Genomic DNA, 17,659 nt, shown 5'->3' on the forward strand with positions numbered 1-17,659 from the left:
ATTGATTGTAATATTACCAAAATGCATACACATGTCTGTATGTACCGCAATGAATTTTTCTTGATATGGATTCAACCAACTCACAGTAACATATTTGATTGCCTCCGAATAGTTAATGAAATCCTTATGCAGTATTGCATAGTGATCATTGTATTTCTCTTCAGTCAATGACAATACCAAATAGTTCTATGCAATGTTAAACTTATCCCATTTTTCTTTTGTCTAAAACATTTTCTTGCATTTCGCCAATACATTCTTACTAATATGCCAATGACATAACAAATATCAAGCATTTAGAAAGGTGTTGTCAATGTCATTCATCAAAGCAAGCTCTCTGTCTGTGACAATGACTTCAAGTAAAACACTGTCGTCCATAAGATCACGCAATGTTTGTAACGCCCATGTATAATTATCAACTCGCTCAGTTTGCAAGTATGCGATAGCCACGAAGAATGTCATATGAGTTGATGTCACTCCCATAATTTCAAGAAGAAGAAGCCGATATCTATTCATCTTATATGTGCAATCCATAATCAACACACGAGGGAATGTACGAAGCAAATCCGAACTCACTGGATGTTCCCAAAACAAGTCTGTGACAGTCATAGAGCCTTCCTCACATCGATGACGGTCAATGTACTTATGTGTCGCTAATTCACCCAGCAATTGTTGCATCTGGGATCTACCAGCTTTTTGTAGAACCCTACATCGATGTCGTATATTGTAAACTGTCTTCATTGTGCTCATATTAAGGGCATCCCTCTGTTTGAGTGTAATGAGTATCTCTTTTGGTCTTACTAGGCTCTTTAACATATCCACTAATAGCAATTTTTCATTAGCTGACAATCTCTCTGCATATGAATGTCCTTGGAGATGCTTAGTAGCTGGATGATTATGCACTCCACAAACTACATTCAATGTCCATTCATCGTGTAACGCCCTCAAAATAATAACATTAAACCCATCAAATAAGACATTCGTTAACATATGAAATACCCACATTCTTCTATTCATCAGAGTTTGATTACAAAAGTATTACATGTTAACAACAAAAGCAAAATGCCCTACGGGTTTACAGCTTTCCAAGTTAATACTTGGTTACAACAAAAGAGTGCTAACTCATTTACACCTTAAGCCCTTGGCTTGAATTTACATGTAATACATCAAAAAGTAAAATGACAAAAGTACGTCCGCCTCTAGCCTCCCAAGCTATGTCCTTGGAGGTGGCATGCTACCTGTACCTGAAAATGATGTTCCCATATAGGGTGAGCCACAGCCCAGTAGAAATACACTAAACCAAATATGAACAATGACTAAAAGATTAGCAGTTGATAGTTGGTCCACACTGATTCTTTCCTTTATCACACTTTACATTTTCATAACATACAAGTCCATAGTACAACTCATTTTCCAATTTCTTTAAATTCTCAGATTTCAACCATGGCTCAGAACCTGGCCAAACAACTCATATGAGACAATAACTCATATCAAACACTTCCCATATCATATTAGATAAGCATACGAGCTATATCACACAACAACAGATAAGCATACAAGCTATATCATCACTTCCACAGATATACATATGAGCACTATCACACTTCCAATGACAAGCATATGAGCTCTGTCAACACAATAATAGATAAGCATATGAGCTCTATCTATGGAGTCCATCCCCTATCTCCTCCCAACACATCCGGTTTAGAGGTCCATCCCCTATCTTCCCCTAAACCGTGGAGTACATCCCCTATCTCCTCCAACACAACACAATGCATATAAACAACAATTATACACATCATCATACAATACATAAATTTAATGTATTCTTTCAATCGTCAATCTCAATGACACATTCGAGTGATTAGTTTCAATTTGCATAATCATCATGCATTGTCTACAACAATCACGACTATCCTCCACCGATAGCCCAAAGCAGTTATTTCTAAACAGAAAATAAATGCACAAATGGATATTAAATCAACATTTTCACTTCATTTCCTCATTTCTCACAATTAATTATCCCAATTAATCAAACGGTGTAATTAGGTCATTTTCCATAATTACCATTTCAACCCTTAGGTCCCATTTTCATCAATGATTCAACATTTATTTCACTTCTCTACGACAACATGCATTTAGGTTTATTATAAATAAAACCTCAACTTTTGTAAAAATAACACAAGAGCCCCAAACTTTCACAAAATTACCAAACCAACCCCAACATCTCAAAATACCAAAATTTAAAGACAAAATCCATAGAGAGGAGTAGGATATCCCTACCTCAAATTCGGAGCCTCAAACGAGAAGATGACAAAACCCAACGTGCTCCAAAACTCGAAATTTTCAGATTAAAATGTAGCCCTCAACGATCAACAACCTTTTGTAAAGGCCAAAGATGAGCAAATCACTCCTACTAGATCAAAACCTAGAGAGAAGGTAGTATCTAGAGAGAGAGGCTCACCAATGGTGTTTTTGGAAAAGTAGGAGAGAGAAGAGAAAGTGAAAAAGTGATTTGAAAAGTCAAACCACGGAACTTAAACCCAGTCGCCCCGCTCGAGCGTAAAACACCCACGCTCGAGCGTCACTCACAGACTCCCGCTCGAGCGCCAACAATCCCGCTCGAGCGGCGAATGCACACTCCCAGAACTTTTACAGAACCAGGTCTCCGCTCGAGCTTCCAACTCCCCGCTTGAGCGTCACTCACACAACCCCGCTCGAGCGGCCAATCCCACGCTCGAGCGTCCAACACTGCACAAGAGAAACTGGATGGGTGCAATTTCCGCTCGAGCGCCAAAACCCCCGCTCGAGCGGACAGGTTAAAATCTGGGCAACTAGTTTTGGTTTCTAAATTCAACCAACCTGTAACAAACCTGCCCAACACATCCCATAACTCAAATACCAAATAAGAAAGGATGTAAACAAGATAATAAACAACTACCAACATCCACGGACACATGTCTGGATCACTGTATAACAAGGGTAAACCCGGGATCGCTATAACCTCCCCCTCTTAAAGAATTTCGTCCCCGAAATTAAGCACAAGTTTTCAAAAACAGGTTTTTCCTCCATTTTAAACAATGTCACACTTTAACATTCAACAATTCGACCCATTACCGGTCATCCCATCCCTTCAATAAGGGGCATTTCACAGTATGTAAACAACATATGTACTTTCAACATGCATCAACATTACGCATTCCCTTTCTAATTTCAACAATATATTCTACATATATAATGTTACATTCAACTTCCATATGAGGCAAGTTCCAAAACATACTTCCCATAAACCAAAACATTTTCAATGTTTCACAACTTAAGACATATATATAAAAAGCTCTTAAGTTCAACCATAGTTCAAAATCTAAATACAAGATTACATATCAACAAACAAGTCCGGATATTTCTCACGGACTTCTAACTCACGTCCCCAAGTGGCCTCCTCCACTCTGTGATGTTTCCACAAGACTTTCACCAAAGGAATGGTCTTGCCACGCAGGACCTGATCCCGCCTATCCAAGACCCGAACCGGTCTCTCCTCATACGAGGCATCCTCAACTACCTCTAAATCAGTCCAATCCAACACATGTGATGGATCTGGCTCATACTTCCGAAGCATACTCACATGAAACACGTCATGAACTCCGGACAATTGCGGCGGTAAGGCTAACCGATAGGCAACCTCGCCAATCCTCTCAAGAATCTCAAAAGGACCAATAAACCGAGGGGATAGCTTCCCACTCTTCCCAAACCTCATCAGGCCTCGTCTAGGTGATATCTTCAGAAAGACATGATCACCTACCTCAAACGCCAAAGGCCTCCTCCTACGGTCAGCATAAGATTTCTGACGACTCTGGGCTGTAACAAGCCTCCTACGGATAAGCTCAACTTTCTCCGTCGTCTCCCTAACCAACTCCGGACCCAACAAAGGTGCATCACCCACCTCGGCCCAACACACTGGAGACCTACACGGTCGGCCATACAAGGCCTCAAACGGTGCCATACCGATACTAGACTGAAAACTGTTGTTGTAGGCAAACTCTACCAATGGTAAGTGCCTCTCCCACGTCCCACTGAAGTCCAGGACATAACCCCGAAGCATATCTTCAAGGATCTGAATAGTACGCTCGGACTGCCCGTCAGTCTGAGGATGATAAGCCGTACTAAAGGTCAACTTAGTGCCCAAGGCACTCTGCAAACTCTGCCACAACCTAGCAGTAAAACGAGGATCTCTATCTGAGACGATCGTCACTGGGACTCCGTGCAATCTCATTATGTCCCGAATATACAAGTCGGCAAGATGATCTACCGAATCTCTCACGCGCATAGGAATAAAGTGCGCCGACTTAGTCAACCGGTCTACAACCACCCAAATAGCATCACTACCCCGCTGAGTCCTCGGAAGACCTACAACGAAGTCCATAGTGACATGCTCCCACTTCCACTCGGCAATAGGCAAGGGTTGCAACAAACCCGCTGGCCTCTGATGCTCGGCCTTCACTTGCTGGCAAGTAAGGCACTTCGATACGAAAACAACCACATCTCTCTTCATACCCCGCCACCAAAACTGGCGACCCAAATCCCGATACATCTTAGTACCTCCCGGATGCACCGTAAGGCGCGAATGATGAAACTCTCGGAGTACTTCCTCTCGGCAAGACTCCGGTACAAACAAACGGTCTCGGTATCTCACGCTCAGGTCGGGATACACCGTCAAACCCTTTTCAACTTTCCCACTGGAGATCTTCTCTCGGAGGGATTCTACCTCAAGGTCACCTCTCTGTGCCTCTAACACTCTAGTCACAAAGTGTAAGCTGCGCAACAACAGAAAACAAGGCCGCAACCTCAACAGATTCACCCAGTAGCAAATCAAACTCGCTAAGTGCTCCCAACATCTCCCATTCCCGGATGGCTATACAGGCTACATCACTAATGGACTTCCTACTAAGGGCATCGGCCACAACGTTGGCCTTTCCTGGATGATAATGCAACTCAAAATCATAATCCTCGATGAACTCCATCAATCTCCTCTGTCTCAGATTCAAGTCTCTCTGTGTAAACAGATACTTCAAACTCTTATGGTCCGAGAACACCTCGAACTTCTCACCATAAAGGTAGTGCCTCTAGATTTTCAAGCCAAAGATCACAGCCGCTAATTCTAGGTCGTGTGTAGGGTAATTCTTCTCGTGTATTTTCAACTGACGTGAGCCAAAAGCTACCACTTTCCCCTCTTGCATCAACACACAACCCAAACCCTCTCGTGAGGCATCACAATAGACTGCATAACCCAACCCTCTCTCCAGAATAATCAACACTGGAGCGATAGTCAATCTAACTTTCAGCTCTTGGAACAACTTTTCACAAGTCTCACTCCACACAAACTTGACTCCCTTCCGAGTGAGATTTACACAAATTTACGTGTGTAAGTGGCGTGTAGAGATTTGATGAAATATTTTGTAAAATATTTGGGCTCCAGCATAACTCTTAAATTAATTAATTTTCATTAAGGTTGCCTTGAGCTAATGGAAATAGAATTTCCCGCGACTCTGATCTCCCTCCCGAGGTGGAGAAAAACACAGCAGATTGCTTACAAGCGACCACAGACAGAGAAGAGAACAATGTCTTCTTCATTAACTTGCACAAAACTGACGGTGTGGACAGTAATTGGAATTCTCATACAAATAATCGGTCTCTCACTCTTCGTTCTAGGGTTCTTCCCCGTCAAACCTGCTCTCTCCGGCGTCAGGTTTCCACTTTCCATTACTCCCCCCTGTTTGCTTCCCCAGAAAACAAAAATGAAAAATTGGAGCTTCCTTTTCTCATTTTCCACCATTTTCAAGGAGCATTTTAATGCTTTGTTTTCTTTCTTTCAATTTGATTAATTTATTTTTTGATTTTGTTAGTGGTTTGGAGAGTTTTCGTCCACCGGGTTTTGACTCTGTTGAAGATCACAATGTGTCAAACCTGCGTCCTGATCAGCTTAAATCATTGTATCAGGTTGGTTTTTTCGTCTTAATGGTTGAAATTTTAGGTTTTGTTTTAAGAATTGGGTCGTACTGTTTTGGCCGATTGGAATTTTGTTAGTTTAGGATGTATTTAAGTTACTATTTCGTAAATTTTTATTGTAAGTATTATAATTTATCGTGAGCATATATGATTTTAAAAATATTGGATTTAGAGGATGAGTTTCAGATTATTATGGCTTCAGATAATGGATCTATTGAAGTTATATTGTTGGTTTTTATCTGAGCTAGAACAGTATGTTGCTTCTATCTGAGTGGATATTATGGAGTTCATGCCTAATAATTATGGAAAGGTGCTGGAGAGCGTAGGGATGAGGAGAACAAGAGGTGTTAATAAAAGGATACTGTATGACTTTCATACTGAAATATTTTGGCCAAAAACTTTTATGTCATTGGGATGATGTATTTGATTGGCTGGAGGCTGGAGCAAGGAGGCCATTATTTTTTGATGGGTTAACTGAAGGTAGCAAAAATCTTGATGGCAACTTGGCAACAGCTTGTTGACTTCGACAATGTTTTCTAATAGCTTTTAACACCTCGAAGAGTTTATTGAAGGTCACTTATCAAAAAAAGAGTTTACTTTAGGTTGTTGGCGGTGTTGTTGTTGGTTCTCCTTCGTTATTAGATGTGGAATAGAGAATTTTATAACAAACATCTTTCCAATATTCTTTAGCAATGATTGTGTATGACTTTCATCTCCTTGAATTTCAAAATGAAAGAGTAAAAGTAAAAGCTGTTGCTTTGGGTGAAGGGGTCTGAGTTTGGGGCCACTGCCATAAGTTAGGTCTCTACCCTCTGCATCCCTCCCAGCACCTTGTATGTTAGGTCCAATGCTGGGTTTGTGTGAGTGTGTGTGTTCTCTTTTTGGTTTTTTGTTGATAAGAATGCATTTGTTCTTTTTTCCTTGTTGAAGTTAAAATAAGCTGATGTTTAAGATATCCCTGAAGAGTTTGCATTTGATGACAAATCTCTGTTATCAAAGATAAACAACTGCTAGTTAATGATGAAAGTGAAGTTTAGAAGAAAAAGTTTCATATCATGATAACAACTGTGAGGAATATATTTTAAATTAATTGTAGGTGATGTATTGTCTTGTGAATGCATTGAGTCTCCTCTGAATTCCATCTTCAGAGACAGATCAAGGACTGATCAGTTTTACAAATTCTATATATATATATCCTATATATAAATGCATGATTTGTATAGTTGTATATTGATTCAATGTTCCATAGATCACAAAAGTGGAGATTTTTGGATTGATTTTTTTTTTTTTTTTTTTTTTTTTGCCAAAGAAATTTATTCATAAAGTGAAGACAGTGGGTCTAGCAGCCCAATATCAGATTGATGAGAGTGTAAACACCAGGATGGAAAACAAAATTCCCACACTCGAGCCTCATCAATTGATAAGATGGATATGCTCGTATGTCCGACGGTATTTGTCAACAGAGACTTTATGATGAATTTGATTTGGAACGATCGTAGAAAATTGAGAATTTAGAAAGAGAAAAAGAATAGAAATATATATATATATATATATATGAGTTTTACTGACTTTAGGTCTAGTCTAACATATTCTAATTCTCAGAAGATTTATAGTAACTTACCCTGTTGCTTTAGCTTCTAACGTGTACTGGTCTTCAGTTTAATTCTGGTATTTGTAATACAGGAGCTCTATGAGATCCCCCCTTCATTTGACCGATTAATCTTGATGGTACGCTGTTTGTTTGTTTGTTTGTTTGTTTGTTTTTTTTTGTCTATAAAAGAATATCTTCAAAAACATAGGGTGTGTTTGGTTTGTATTTGTAGAGTAGTTTTTGAGATAAAAAGTACGAAAACTTGTTTGGTTTACTTTTTTTCGGAAATGGTTTTGGAAAATTGTTTTGGGAAGAGAGTTTTAAAAAAAGTGATTGATTTGATGTGTATGAGAGAGAGAGTGATTTTGGAAAGTAGGTAACCAAACAAAATTTTGAGATTTTTTTTGAAAAAATTTGTTTGGTTTGATTACTCTTGAAAATTTGTTTGTAGAGAATTTTTCCTAAAAATGTTTCTAAAAAACAAACCAAACAAGGCCATACTTTTTGGCGATTAATAATAATATTCTCACTTTTAATCTTCTATAGACGATAAGCTTCAATTTGTCATGACATAGGTTATTGATGGTCTTCCAGCAGAGTTTGTGCTTGGAAGGGATGGTCAGCCTCCGTCAAAGGTTTTCATGGAAGCTATGCCATATACTCAGTCATTGCTGGCTAGTGGAATGGCAGTTGGGTATCATGCAAAGGCTGCACCTCCCACAGTTACAATGCCTCGCTTGAAGGTGACAATATTTTTCCATTTTGATGAATACGCGTTAAATAATTCTGTATGAAGTATGGTTGTACCTTGCTATTATTTTGTAATAGCAGACTATGGTGTCTGGGGCAATTGGTGGATTCTTGGATGTGGCATTCAATTTTAACACACAAGCTTTTTTGGATGACAATCTTATAGGTTAGCCTGTAAAATTATGCTGAATTACTATTGTAGATCATGTGACCTTTGGTAAATTACCTGGTAATGTTATTATTGGGTCAATATGTTTTGTTGCAGGTCAATTTTTTAATATTGGTTGGAAAATGGTGATGCTTGGTGATGAAACATGGCTGAAGTTGTTTCCCGGATTATTCACAAGGCATGATGGAGTTAGTAGTTTCTATGTAAGTTTTGCACAACATTTTTTGTGCGTTTTTTCCACTAATTTATTTTCATGGCTGCCTTTTTTCCCATCTACCGCCTTCCTCTCTATCACAGCTTCCTCTTTGACCTCCGCTTGCTAACCCGGCTTGAACTTGAGTACCTGCTGATTCCATCCATAAGGAACCTCAAAGCACTATGGACCTAGTCCAACCTTCACTGATACTGGAGGGTAGAGCTCATTAGTAAAATTTTACTTACCTACAAGTAAAAGAAACAATACGAAGCCTATGCTAGGAATTTTATCATATTCAGAACCAAATCGCCTCAATGAGGGACAAGGAGTAAAGCTAAACCCTATGATGCACGGACAAGGACACGACACGGACACGCAAATTTTAAAAAAACAAGGGACACGACATGTTGGAGACACGTTCAATATATATAATTTTATTTATTTAATATATGTATAATTAAAAAAAAATGTTTAAAATTAATAAAAACAGTTCCCACAAGATTTTAATAAAATTTGATTTTTTTTTTTAATAAATAAGGATACCCAAAAAATAGAAAGGAAAAAAAAAAAAAAAAGCTACTCAGAGAAAAAGAAAAAAAAGAAGAAGGAAGAGAGAGAAACTAAATCAGAAGTATAAAAGAAGAAAAGAAAAATGGAAAGAAAAGAGAAGAAAAACAGAAGAGAAGAAGGAAAGAAGACAACAACGAGAAGAAGAATAAAAGAAGAAAACAAAGAAGAGAAGAGAACAGAAGAGAAGAGAAGAAGAAAACAAAGAAGAGAGTAGAATTGAATGAATCGAGAAGAACAAGAACAGAGACGATGAAGAAAAATTAAGAGAAGAAGAAGAATACCTCGGAGGGGCTGGCAATCGACCTCTTTGAACAGCTTCAGCACTTTGATCGACCTCTTTGAACAACTTAAGGGCTTTGATCAATCTCTCTCTCTCTCTCTCTCTCACTCTCTCTTGTCTCCAACAGTTAGGTTAGGGCTTCTTCGATCCCTCTCTAATTCTTGAAGTTTTATCTTTTTACATTTTGTATGTCATTACAATTTTTAAAAATTATATTTTGGCCCTGCAAGTGTCCACTGTGTGTCTTCGCATGTCCGACTGCAAAAATTCAGAAAAAAAGAAAAGAAAAGGGACACGTCTTGTAGAGTGTCCAACACGTGTTGGTGGCTCCAGAGAAGTGTCCGTGCTCCACAGGCCAAACCTTTTTTTATTTTTTATTCTTTCAAGGACACAAAGCATCACAACCAAACAATATGTTGGGGGAAGACTGCAATAACAAAAAGGATCAACATTTTTTGTTGCTGAATTGTCTAAACCTTCTTCTCTTTAATATTAATTACTCAACAAGCTTTATTCCCAATTACTTGGGGATCAAACTATCTTCTCCCTGATGTGGTAAAAAGTAAAAGGTTATTTGCTTGCTCCTTTGAGCCCTTAACTATACAAGGATATTTGTCAAATATTTGCCGTACAATACTTGCGACTTCTATTTGCTTCCTAATGAAAACGTTGGCTTGTAGAAATTTTAGTTTCCTGCTCTCTTATTCACTATCATGGGGAAAAAAAGGCTAAGCTTACAAAATATAGCCATATTTCTGTCTTTGGAAAGAGAAAGTAAAGGGTTCCTACTTTTTTTTCTTCTCCCTTATTATTTTTGATTTATATTTTGTAAAGGCAAAAATGATTTTTCACTAGAAGCACAAGATTGAGTGAGAAGAACATAAAGTTTTCTGTCTTGGCTCTTTTACTGGGATTTGTTTAGGCCACTCTTCATTTCTCTGGTCATCGTTATCTATTTTTTAGTTAATAGCCGTACGTCTAGGTTGGGCTGGGTTCTTTGGTTGATCTTCCTTGCTAGTTATTATAGTGTGACAAAATTATATGGTCTTCTGTCCAGTAAGTGATTCCTTGTCAACGCACTGATCTTTTTGCATAGCTTCGGGAGTTAGTGTGCGAAGGTTGTTAGCTAACTTAACAAAACTGTTCAATGTTCTTGAAATCCTGATTATATGATATTTATTGTGAATTCTTGCGACAGGTTAAGGATACTGTAGAAGTGGATCACAATGTTTCTCGACACTTGGGTGATGAGCTTAACAGGACCGACTGGAACCTTCTGGTGATTTATATGTTCTTTTACCTGTCCATATTTTTTTCCAGGCTTACTTTTTTTTTTTTTTTTTAAATTTTTTTTTGTGCCCCCCTTCCATTTCTTGAAGTATGATTTCACTTTTGATTGTTGTTGTAGTGCATGCACATTTATATGCACACACATATAATGTTAATTTCTCAGTATTATGCATTTAAAGTGCGGTATTGGTGTTGAACTGTATTTAACCTTGCCATTTAAGCAAAAGGTCCTCTTCTTAAACCATACTTGTTGGTAATTTTGGGAGAAACATAGTGTTTCAATTTATCCTGGTCATAATAAATGGTTTGGTTTTTTATTCCTACAACATAGATGCCTCTTCACAAACCTGAGTTATCTGTTTTGTGCTTGTATGATAGTTGGTTTATGTCCAAGAGTTTAAGACTTTGGTACTCAATGTACTTTTCTTTTTTCTCAATGTTAGTAAAATTTTACATTTTGTAAACAGAATCTCTGTATATTTTTTTTTTTTGTGTTTTCCCTGATTTTGTTTATTCATTTATATATATATTTTTTCTTTTTTGTTTCATAAGAAAGACAAAGATATATTTTAGGGGAGGAAAAAGAGCTATGTGAGATTCTCTTTTCGTCTTATTTGATTGTACAAGGGTTATGCCTCCTCGGTACGTTCTCTAATATAATTTTGTTTTGTCGTTGATAAAAAAAAAGAAAGAGAACTATGCGAGAGAAGGATGGATGAGGCTTCCCCTACGAAAAGTCGCCATCAAAGAGATTTTACAAACCCTTGTAAACTTTGCCCCACTATCCCTCAACTCGTCAAAATGAAAGCCCCACATTTGTCAAGAAGTCTGCCTCCATTATAAGCTAGGGTTTGAAGTATCTGTACCTCTAAAGAGAAAAACAATCTATTGTTTCTTGCATCAAGCGAGCATGGTGCCTGAAACCCAAGGATTGTGTACCAATTATTTTTTAATTTTTATTTTTATTTTTATTTTTTGTTTAGTGAGAGATTTATTAGAAAAAAAAGAAAGGAATGCAGTTATCATGGAGGGCATACCCTTCCAGAACAAAGAAAAAACCCATTCAAGGAATCAATCAACAAACAAGAAACAAACATAAAACTATATGGCCAAAGAGGGAGTGGAAATATTTAGACTAGTTGTTGCATATTAAAGAGCCATACTAAAGTGAAGTTGTGAGGCTTTCACTCTGACATCATGCTTGATAAGATCAATAAGATGGCTGCAATTTCCAAATCTTGGAATCTCCCTCAACCAAACAATGATGAAGTCCCAATAAGAATGCTTCTTGAAGGCTTACCGAAAGAGCTAGAATTTTCACTTAAGAGAAAAAACCATTTCCGACTGGTCTATGGAATTAGAAATAACACTACCATGAGGGTCCATTATAATCCACGAACGCTTAGGGGACACAAATACCTAGTTGCATACCCATGAAAATTAAATAATAGTTTATGCCTACGAAGGATGCGAGGATGATATCTATTTTGAATTTCAAAATAAACTCAACTGCATCCCTTTAAATCCTCGAGCTTCTAGAGCCTAGTGTGAGGTTAAAAAATTCACTGCAACTTGCAATTTTCTTCTTTATGTTGGCTGTGGTTAATTTACTATATGTAATTGGTCAGTTCTTTACGGTATTATTTCATACCCACTTATAGAAAATGAAAAAAAAGAAAAAGAAGAAGAAAAAGAAAGTTAGATTTCCACGGATATCCAAATAGTATCTAAGTTCTTTCTTCCTTTTAAGAAAATTTATTTTTTTAATCTTTGGAGTGACATGTAACTTTGAGGGCAAGCATTAAGAAAATATTTAAAGGAGAACCCATGAAGCAGTTGACGAAGGCCTTATTATTATTTTTAATTTTTGGCATTGACACAGCGATCCCATGCCATCTTTTTATCCTCTTCATGCTGAATGTCTTTTTGTTGGTTTCTGGCATTTGTAATTTGTTCTCACTATCTTTGTCCATGTCCTCTTTTGTTGTTCCCTTATCCTTCAACAACGTTTTACTTCAAAGGAACTCTACTTTTCAATGGTTCAGCAATGTTCAGAGATGCACCTATATGGAATAATTTGGTTTAAGTCGAGAGTGCTGCAAGGGGTGCAAAGAACATAGGCCAAGGTCCTTTGGGAGTTGACTTGATGTTGGTGCCCTATAATTTAAAAGAAGATATGGCACTAGATAGAGTTGATAAGAAAATGAATCCTTGGCAACTGGAAAAAAGTATTCTTGATTTGGTTCAGGCCCACTTCCAAGCTTTCTCTTCTATGCTTGTTATTGGTCTGGTTTTCCCTAGCGCTCCTACTTATCTCTTTTATTATCGTTATACTTGCTTTAACCTTGAGTAGTTTAGTTTTTCAACTTCATCATCCTCTGTCATAATTAAATTATTGGCAAGTCTGTGCAAGGAAAATTGTGACTTGTGTTTCACTTTGTTTTGGATTTACATCTGGAGTTTATGCTTGTAAAATAAAATTGTTGATTTGTTGTAATGTTGCAAGAAGTGTCCAATGTTGATTTGATTATACATTTCTGTCTTATTGTTGGGTTGGATATATAAATTCAAATTTTATCTTATTCAGTGTCTCCCTGGAGTTGTACTTCATTGTTCTGCAATCACATGAGTTTCACTGATGTTGTCATTCCAGATTCTTCATTATCTTGGTTTGGATCACGTTGGGCATATTGGGGGACGCAGTAGGTAATAGCTTTATCCTTTTGCACGACCTTGGTATTTCAGTGAGTGTACTTTATCTTGATGATTGTTCAACTATTTCAGTATTTTGATGGGCGCAAAACTTAAGGAGATGGATGAAGTGGTCAAGATGATCCACTCTAGTGCTAAACAGTCTCAAGACAATAATCAAGGGCGGACACTTCTGGTTTGTGCTACTTTCTCTAGCTGTCTGGTATTAGCAGTTTCTAATTAATAATTTAATAGATCTTACCCAAGTAGTTGGGAGCTTACCTTTTGGCAAACAAGTGTGTGGTGTGAATTAAGAAAAAAAGAAGACGTCGACAAGATCGTGTGGGCACAATTTTGAGGAATTGACGATTAGATCATTTTGTTGGAACAATGAGGCATGAATGTTTGCATCCCATTGTTTGATATGGTTGATCTGGTTGGAGCGCAATAGGCGCGTTTTTTAGGGCGTGTCTCATCCGGTTCCTTGGTTAAAGAGGCAGCTTCTTTCGGTGCTATATAGTTGGGTAACGGGTTTGGTTGATCTGGATGTTTTGGCCTTTGTAGATTTTGTGAAGGATTTGATTTCTTAGTTTTCTGTCCCTTTGTGGGCTGTTTTTCTTTTGTATTCTTTGCATCATCTTGATGCTTTTTCAATGAAGTTTGGTTATTTATCAAAAAAAAAAAAAAAAAAAATCCAATGTAATGCTGGATGTATACTTGGGGAAAAAAGAAATGCTGGAATGTACATATTCGATGCATATCCTTGCTCGCATATGATACCATAACTTGCCTTTGGGTTACATTACTGTACAACATAATCTATTATCAAATATGGGCCCCTTTTGAGCCGCTGTTTATTCCTTCTCGCTTGTCCTTCTTTTTCTATTTTACCTTGTTCTACCAAACAAGTCATCAGCCTTTTTAATAAACCTGGGCTTTTGATCTATGAGCAAGGATTCCCCTGAGCATTTGTCTTTTACAAAAACATTAAGGCATTGAGACCTCTGTTGCAGTTTAGTGTTTTGTGTATACATATATCTTGGGGTTCCCATATTGGACAGACTGTCAATTCTGATTGCTGAGACTTTGGTCAATCTTTTGGACGTATGGCTCTTGAATGCTTTGATGATCAAAACATGAATATAGGGTGAGATCTGATGGGTTCCAGTGTTGCACTTCTTAATTTTTAGTTTTTCAGTTGTTCTGTGCAACAAAAGTAAATAATCATATGTTATTGCCCTCGCCAAAAAAGGGTAAAGGAAAGGAAAGAGAAAGACAGTTAAAGACAGAATATTAAGAAAAATTAAAGTTGAACATACATGTTTCGATCCTTTGAATGTGGATGATATTTACCTGCATCTATTTGCATGTGATCCCTAAATTTACAATTATACAAAACAAGATAGATGCAGATCGATGTAGCTATATATCATCCATTTCTGTTTGGTTTTGAGTTTTCGAAAATATTCTTTGAGTTTTCAAGTCAATTTTTTTTTATTTTTATTTTTTAGATGGGTCTAATCTAGATGTACTTAAAAAGTAAAATATTTGTGAAGAAATCTTTAGAAAATTCAATAAATATAAAAAATACGAAAATGTACAGAACTTTTGTATTTAGTGATTTTCTTAAAGATTTCATCACAAATCTTGTACTTTTTAAGTGTATCTAGATTAAGAGGATCTAAAAAATTAAAAAACTTGATTAAAATATTAAAAAAGTTCACTAAAACTAATGAAACTAATAGTTGCCTAAGCTAATTAGTTCCTAGAACAAAAGAGAGAATGACGGAGAGGGTTAGAGGGAAACTTTGTTCCTGAGTGCTAGAAGAGAAAGTTGCAGAAAAGAAAGGGAAATAGGATGAAAATTAAAAGCGAATTTCAGATTCATGTTTTTGGACTTGAGTATCGAACACTTAGGCGATTTAGAAAACACGAAATGAGGTGCTTATGTTAAACTAATATCGCTAAGCTACAATTACTCAGTAAATTCTCTTTCTTGGAGGCTAAGGAAGATTAGTTTGAGTTAAACATGGCCACTTAAGCTAATGAATCTAATAGTTGCCTAAGCTAGTTTGTTCTTAGAACAAAACAGAGAGGGTTGGAGAAGGACGGAGAGAGTTAGGGAAAAACTTTCTTCTTGAGTGGCAGAAGAGAGAGTTAGAGAAGAAGAAAGGGAAATAGGATGGAAATTATTGGGAATTCAAATTCATCTTTTTGGACTTGAGAATTGAACACATAGGTGATTTAGAAAGCCTTAAATGAGATGCTTAAGTCAAACTAATTTCGTTAAGGTTATTAAGTAAAATCTCTTTCTTGGAGGAGGCTAAGCAAGATCAGTTTGAGTTAAAGTTGGTCACTTAAGCTAATGAAACTGTTAGTTGCCTAAGCGAATTAGTTCCAAGAAGAAAAGAGAAAAGGATGGGGAGAGTTAGAGAGAAACATTCTTCTTGAGAACTAGAACAGAAAGTTAGAGAAAAGAAAAAGGAAATAGCATGAAAATTGAAGGGAATTCAAATTCATCCTTTTGGACTTGACAATCGAACACTCAGGTGATGTAGAAAACTTGAAATGAGTTGGTTAAGTTAAACTAATTTCGTTAGGGTTACAAAGTAAAATCTCTTTCTAGGAGGCTGAGCCGGATTAGTTTGACTTAAACTTGGCCTCTTAAGCTAATGAAACTAATAGTTGCGTAAGCTAATTAGTTCCCAGAATAAAAGAGAGAAGGTCCGAGAAAGACGAAGAGAGAAAGTTAGAGAAAGCTAAAGAAAAGAAAGGAAAATAGGATGAAAATTAATGCTAATGCGAATTCAAATTCATCCTTTTGGACTTGAGAATTGAGCACTTAGGTGATTTAGAAAACATTAAACGAGTTTCTTAAGTGAAATTAATATCATTAAGCTACAATTACTCAGTCAATTCTATTTCTTGGAGGGTAGGCATGATTAGTTTGAGTTAAATTTTCACACTTACGCCTCGTTTGGGAACAGGCTAATTTAGTAACTTTTTGGCTATTTGACTAAAATATGAGCTGGCCTCGTTTGGGAACAGGCTAATTTAGTAACTTTTTGGCTATTTGGCTAAAAAGGTAGGTAAAAAAAACTTATATGTTTGGGATGACTTTTTGACTAATTACGAAAAGATGTGCAAAAAGTAGAGAGAAAAGAGAATCTTTGACTTTTTAGTATGAGTTGTTGGCTTTTTGGCTAAAATGGTAACTTTTTGGCTTTTTGGCTAAACTAGTATGTTTGGGATGACTTTTTGGCTTTTTACAAAAAGATGTGCAAAAAGTAGAGAGAAAAGAGAATTTTTGACTTTTTGGTATGGGTTGTTGGCTTTTTGGCTAATTTAGTAATTTTTTGGCTTTTTAGCTAAAAATGAGGGTTCCCAAACGAGGCCTTAAAAAAAAATACCAATTGAAAACTCAACAACTGTTTTTGAAAACTCCAAACCAAACAGTCATGTAAACCGTTTTACACATCCATTTTGTTATTATATTTCTTCTTGTTTTTGTATAGAGGCTTAGGTTGAGCTACATTACATTATGGAGTGCCTTAGGAATGGTGAAAACCGAGTCCATTTTATATTGTTATTTTTGTTGCCCTTTTTTATTGTGTATGTATTGACTTCTGTTTTCAAACCTGTTTGGATGATAAGTCTGGTCCATAATTTCCACTAATTTGGTCTATAAGTGTGACAAACATGTCAGTACCAGTGTAAGCCTATCTTCTGTTTTGAATTATCTGTTCATAGTTAAAAGTTTGTATAAATCTAGCAGCCTATCTTCTGTTTTGAATCTGTTCATAGTTAAAAGTTTCTATAAATCCACCATTTTCTTTTGGATCACAGCATTCAACCATTCACTGCTTACTCAGGTCACATTTTTTTGTTTGCGCTTCTGACATTCCCCCCATTAAAGAAATTGAATATACTAAGTATTAACATTCTGTTTTTGTATGCATTTCATTTGTAGGTGGTAGTCAGTGATCATGGCATGACTGACAATGGTAATCATGGGGGGTCTTCATATGAGGAAACTGACTCCTTGGTGCTTTTTGTTGGTCTAAAACATAAAGCCTATGATTGTCCATTGGTAATCCATAGCACAGCTGACCAGGTGTT

General features: G+C 36.8%; 2 protein-coding genes across 15 annotated transcripts in view; one reads left to right on the forward strand and one right to left on the reverse strand.

Annotated features, from left to right (window-relative positions):
* Nucleotides 1-285: 285 nt before the first annotated feature.
* On the reverse strand, nucleotides 286-738 carry LOC145820577 (uncharacterized). Its single transcript, XM_082916693.1, has one exon. The coding sequence runs from the start codon at nucleotides 736-738 to the stop codon at nucleotides 286-288; it is 453 nt and encodes a 150-aa protein (XP_082772819.1).
* A 4,750-nt stretch (nucleotides 739-5,488) lies between these two features.
* Nucleotides 5,489-17,659, forward strand: part of LOC114301848 (Alkaline-phosphatase-like family protein) — a 36,685-nt gene continuing 24,514 nt past the window's right edge. For 6 of the 14 annotated variants that reach the window (XM_082888499.1, XM_082888445.1, XM_028246811.2 and 3 more), the window contains exons 1-10: nucleotides 5,489-5,743; nucleotides 5,901-5,994; nucleotides 7,687-7,731; nucleotides 8,170-8,337; nucleotides 8,426-8,510; nucleotides 8,610-8,716; nucleotides 10,758-10,838; nucleotides 13,503-13,555; nucleotides 13,634-13,736; nucleotides 17,511-17,654. In XM_082888499.1, the coding sequence (XP_082744625.1) occupies nucleotides 5,520-5,743; nucleotides 5,901-5,994; nucleotides 7,687-7,731; nucleotides 8,170-8,337; nucleotides 8,426-8,510; nucleotides 8,610-8,716; nucleotides 10,758-10,838; nucleotides 13,503-13,555; nucleotides 13,634-13,736; nucleotides 17,511-17,654 (1,104 nt within the window). In that variant the 5' untranslated portion in view covers nucleotides 5,489-5,519. The remainder of the gene's footprint in view (nucleotides 5,744-5,900; nucleotides 5,995-7,686; nucleotides 7,732-8,169; nucleotides 8,338-8,425; nucleotides 8,511-8,609; nucleotides 8,717-10,757; nucleotides 10,839-13,502; nucleotides 13,556-13,633; nucleotides 13,737-17,510; nucleotides 17,655-17,659) is intronic. The other 8 variants (XM_082888494.1, XM_082888495.1, XM_082888484.1 and 5 more) reach the window with 6 other exon arrangements.

The sequence above is a fragment of the Camellia sinensis genome, chromosome 1, assembly GCF_055761805.1.
Source record: "Camellia sinensis isolate YWXY chromosome 1, ASM5576180v1, whole genome shotgun sequence".
Taxonomy (NCBI): domain Eukaryota; kingdom Viridiplantae; phylum Streptophyta; class Magnoliopsida; order Ericales; family Theaceae; genus Camellia; species Camellia sinensis.

What these genes read in the sequence shown, in the direction of transcription:
- LOC145820577 (XM_082916693.1), bottom strand. Translation starts at nt 738, where the DNA reads ATGAAGACAGTTTACAATATACGACATCGATGTAGGGTTCTACAAAAA.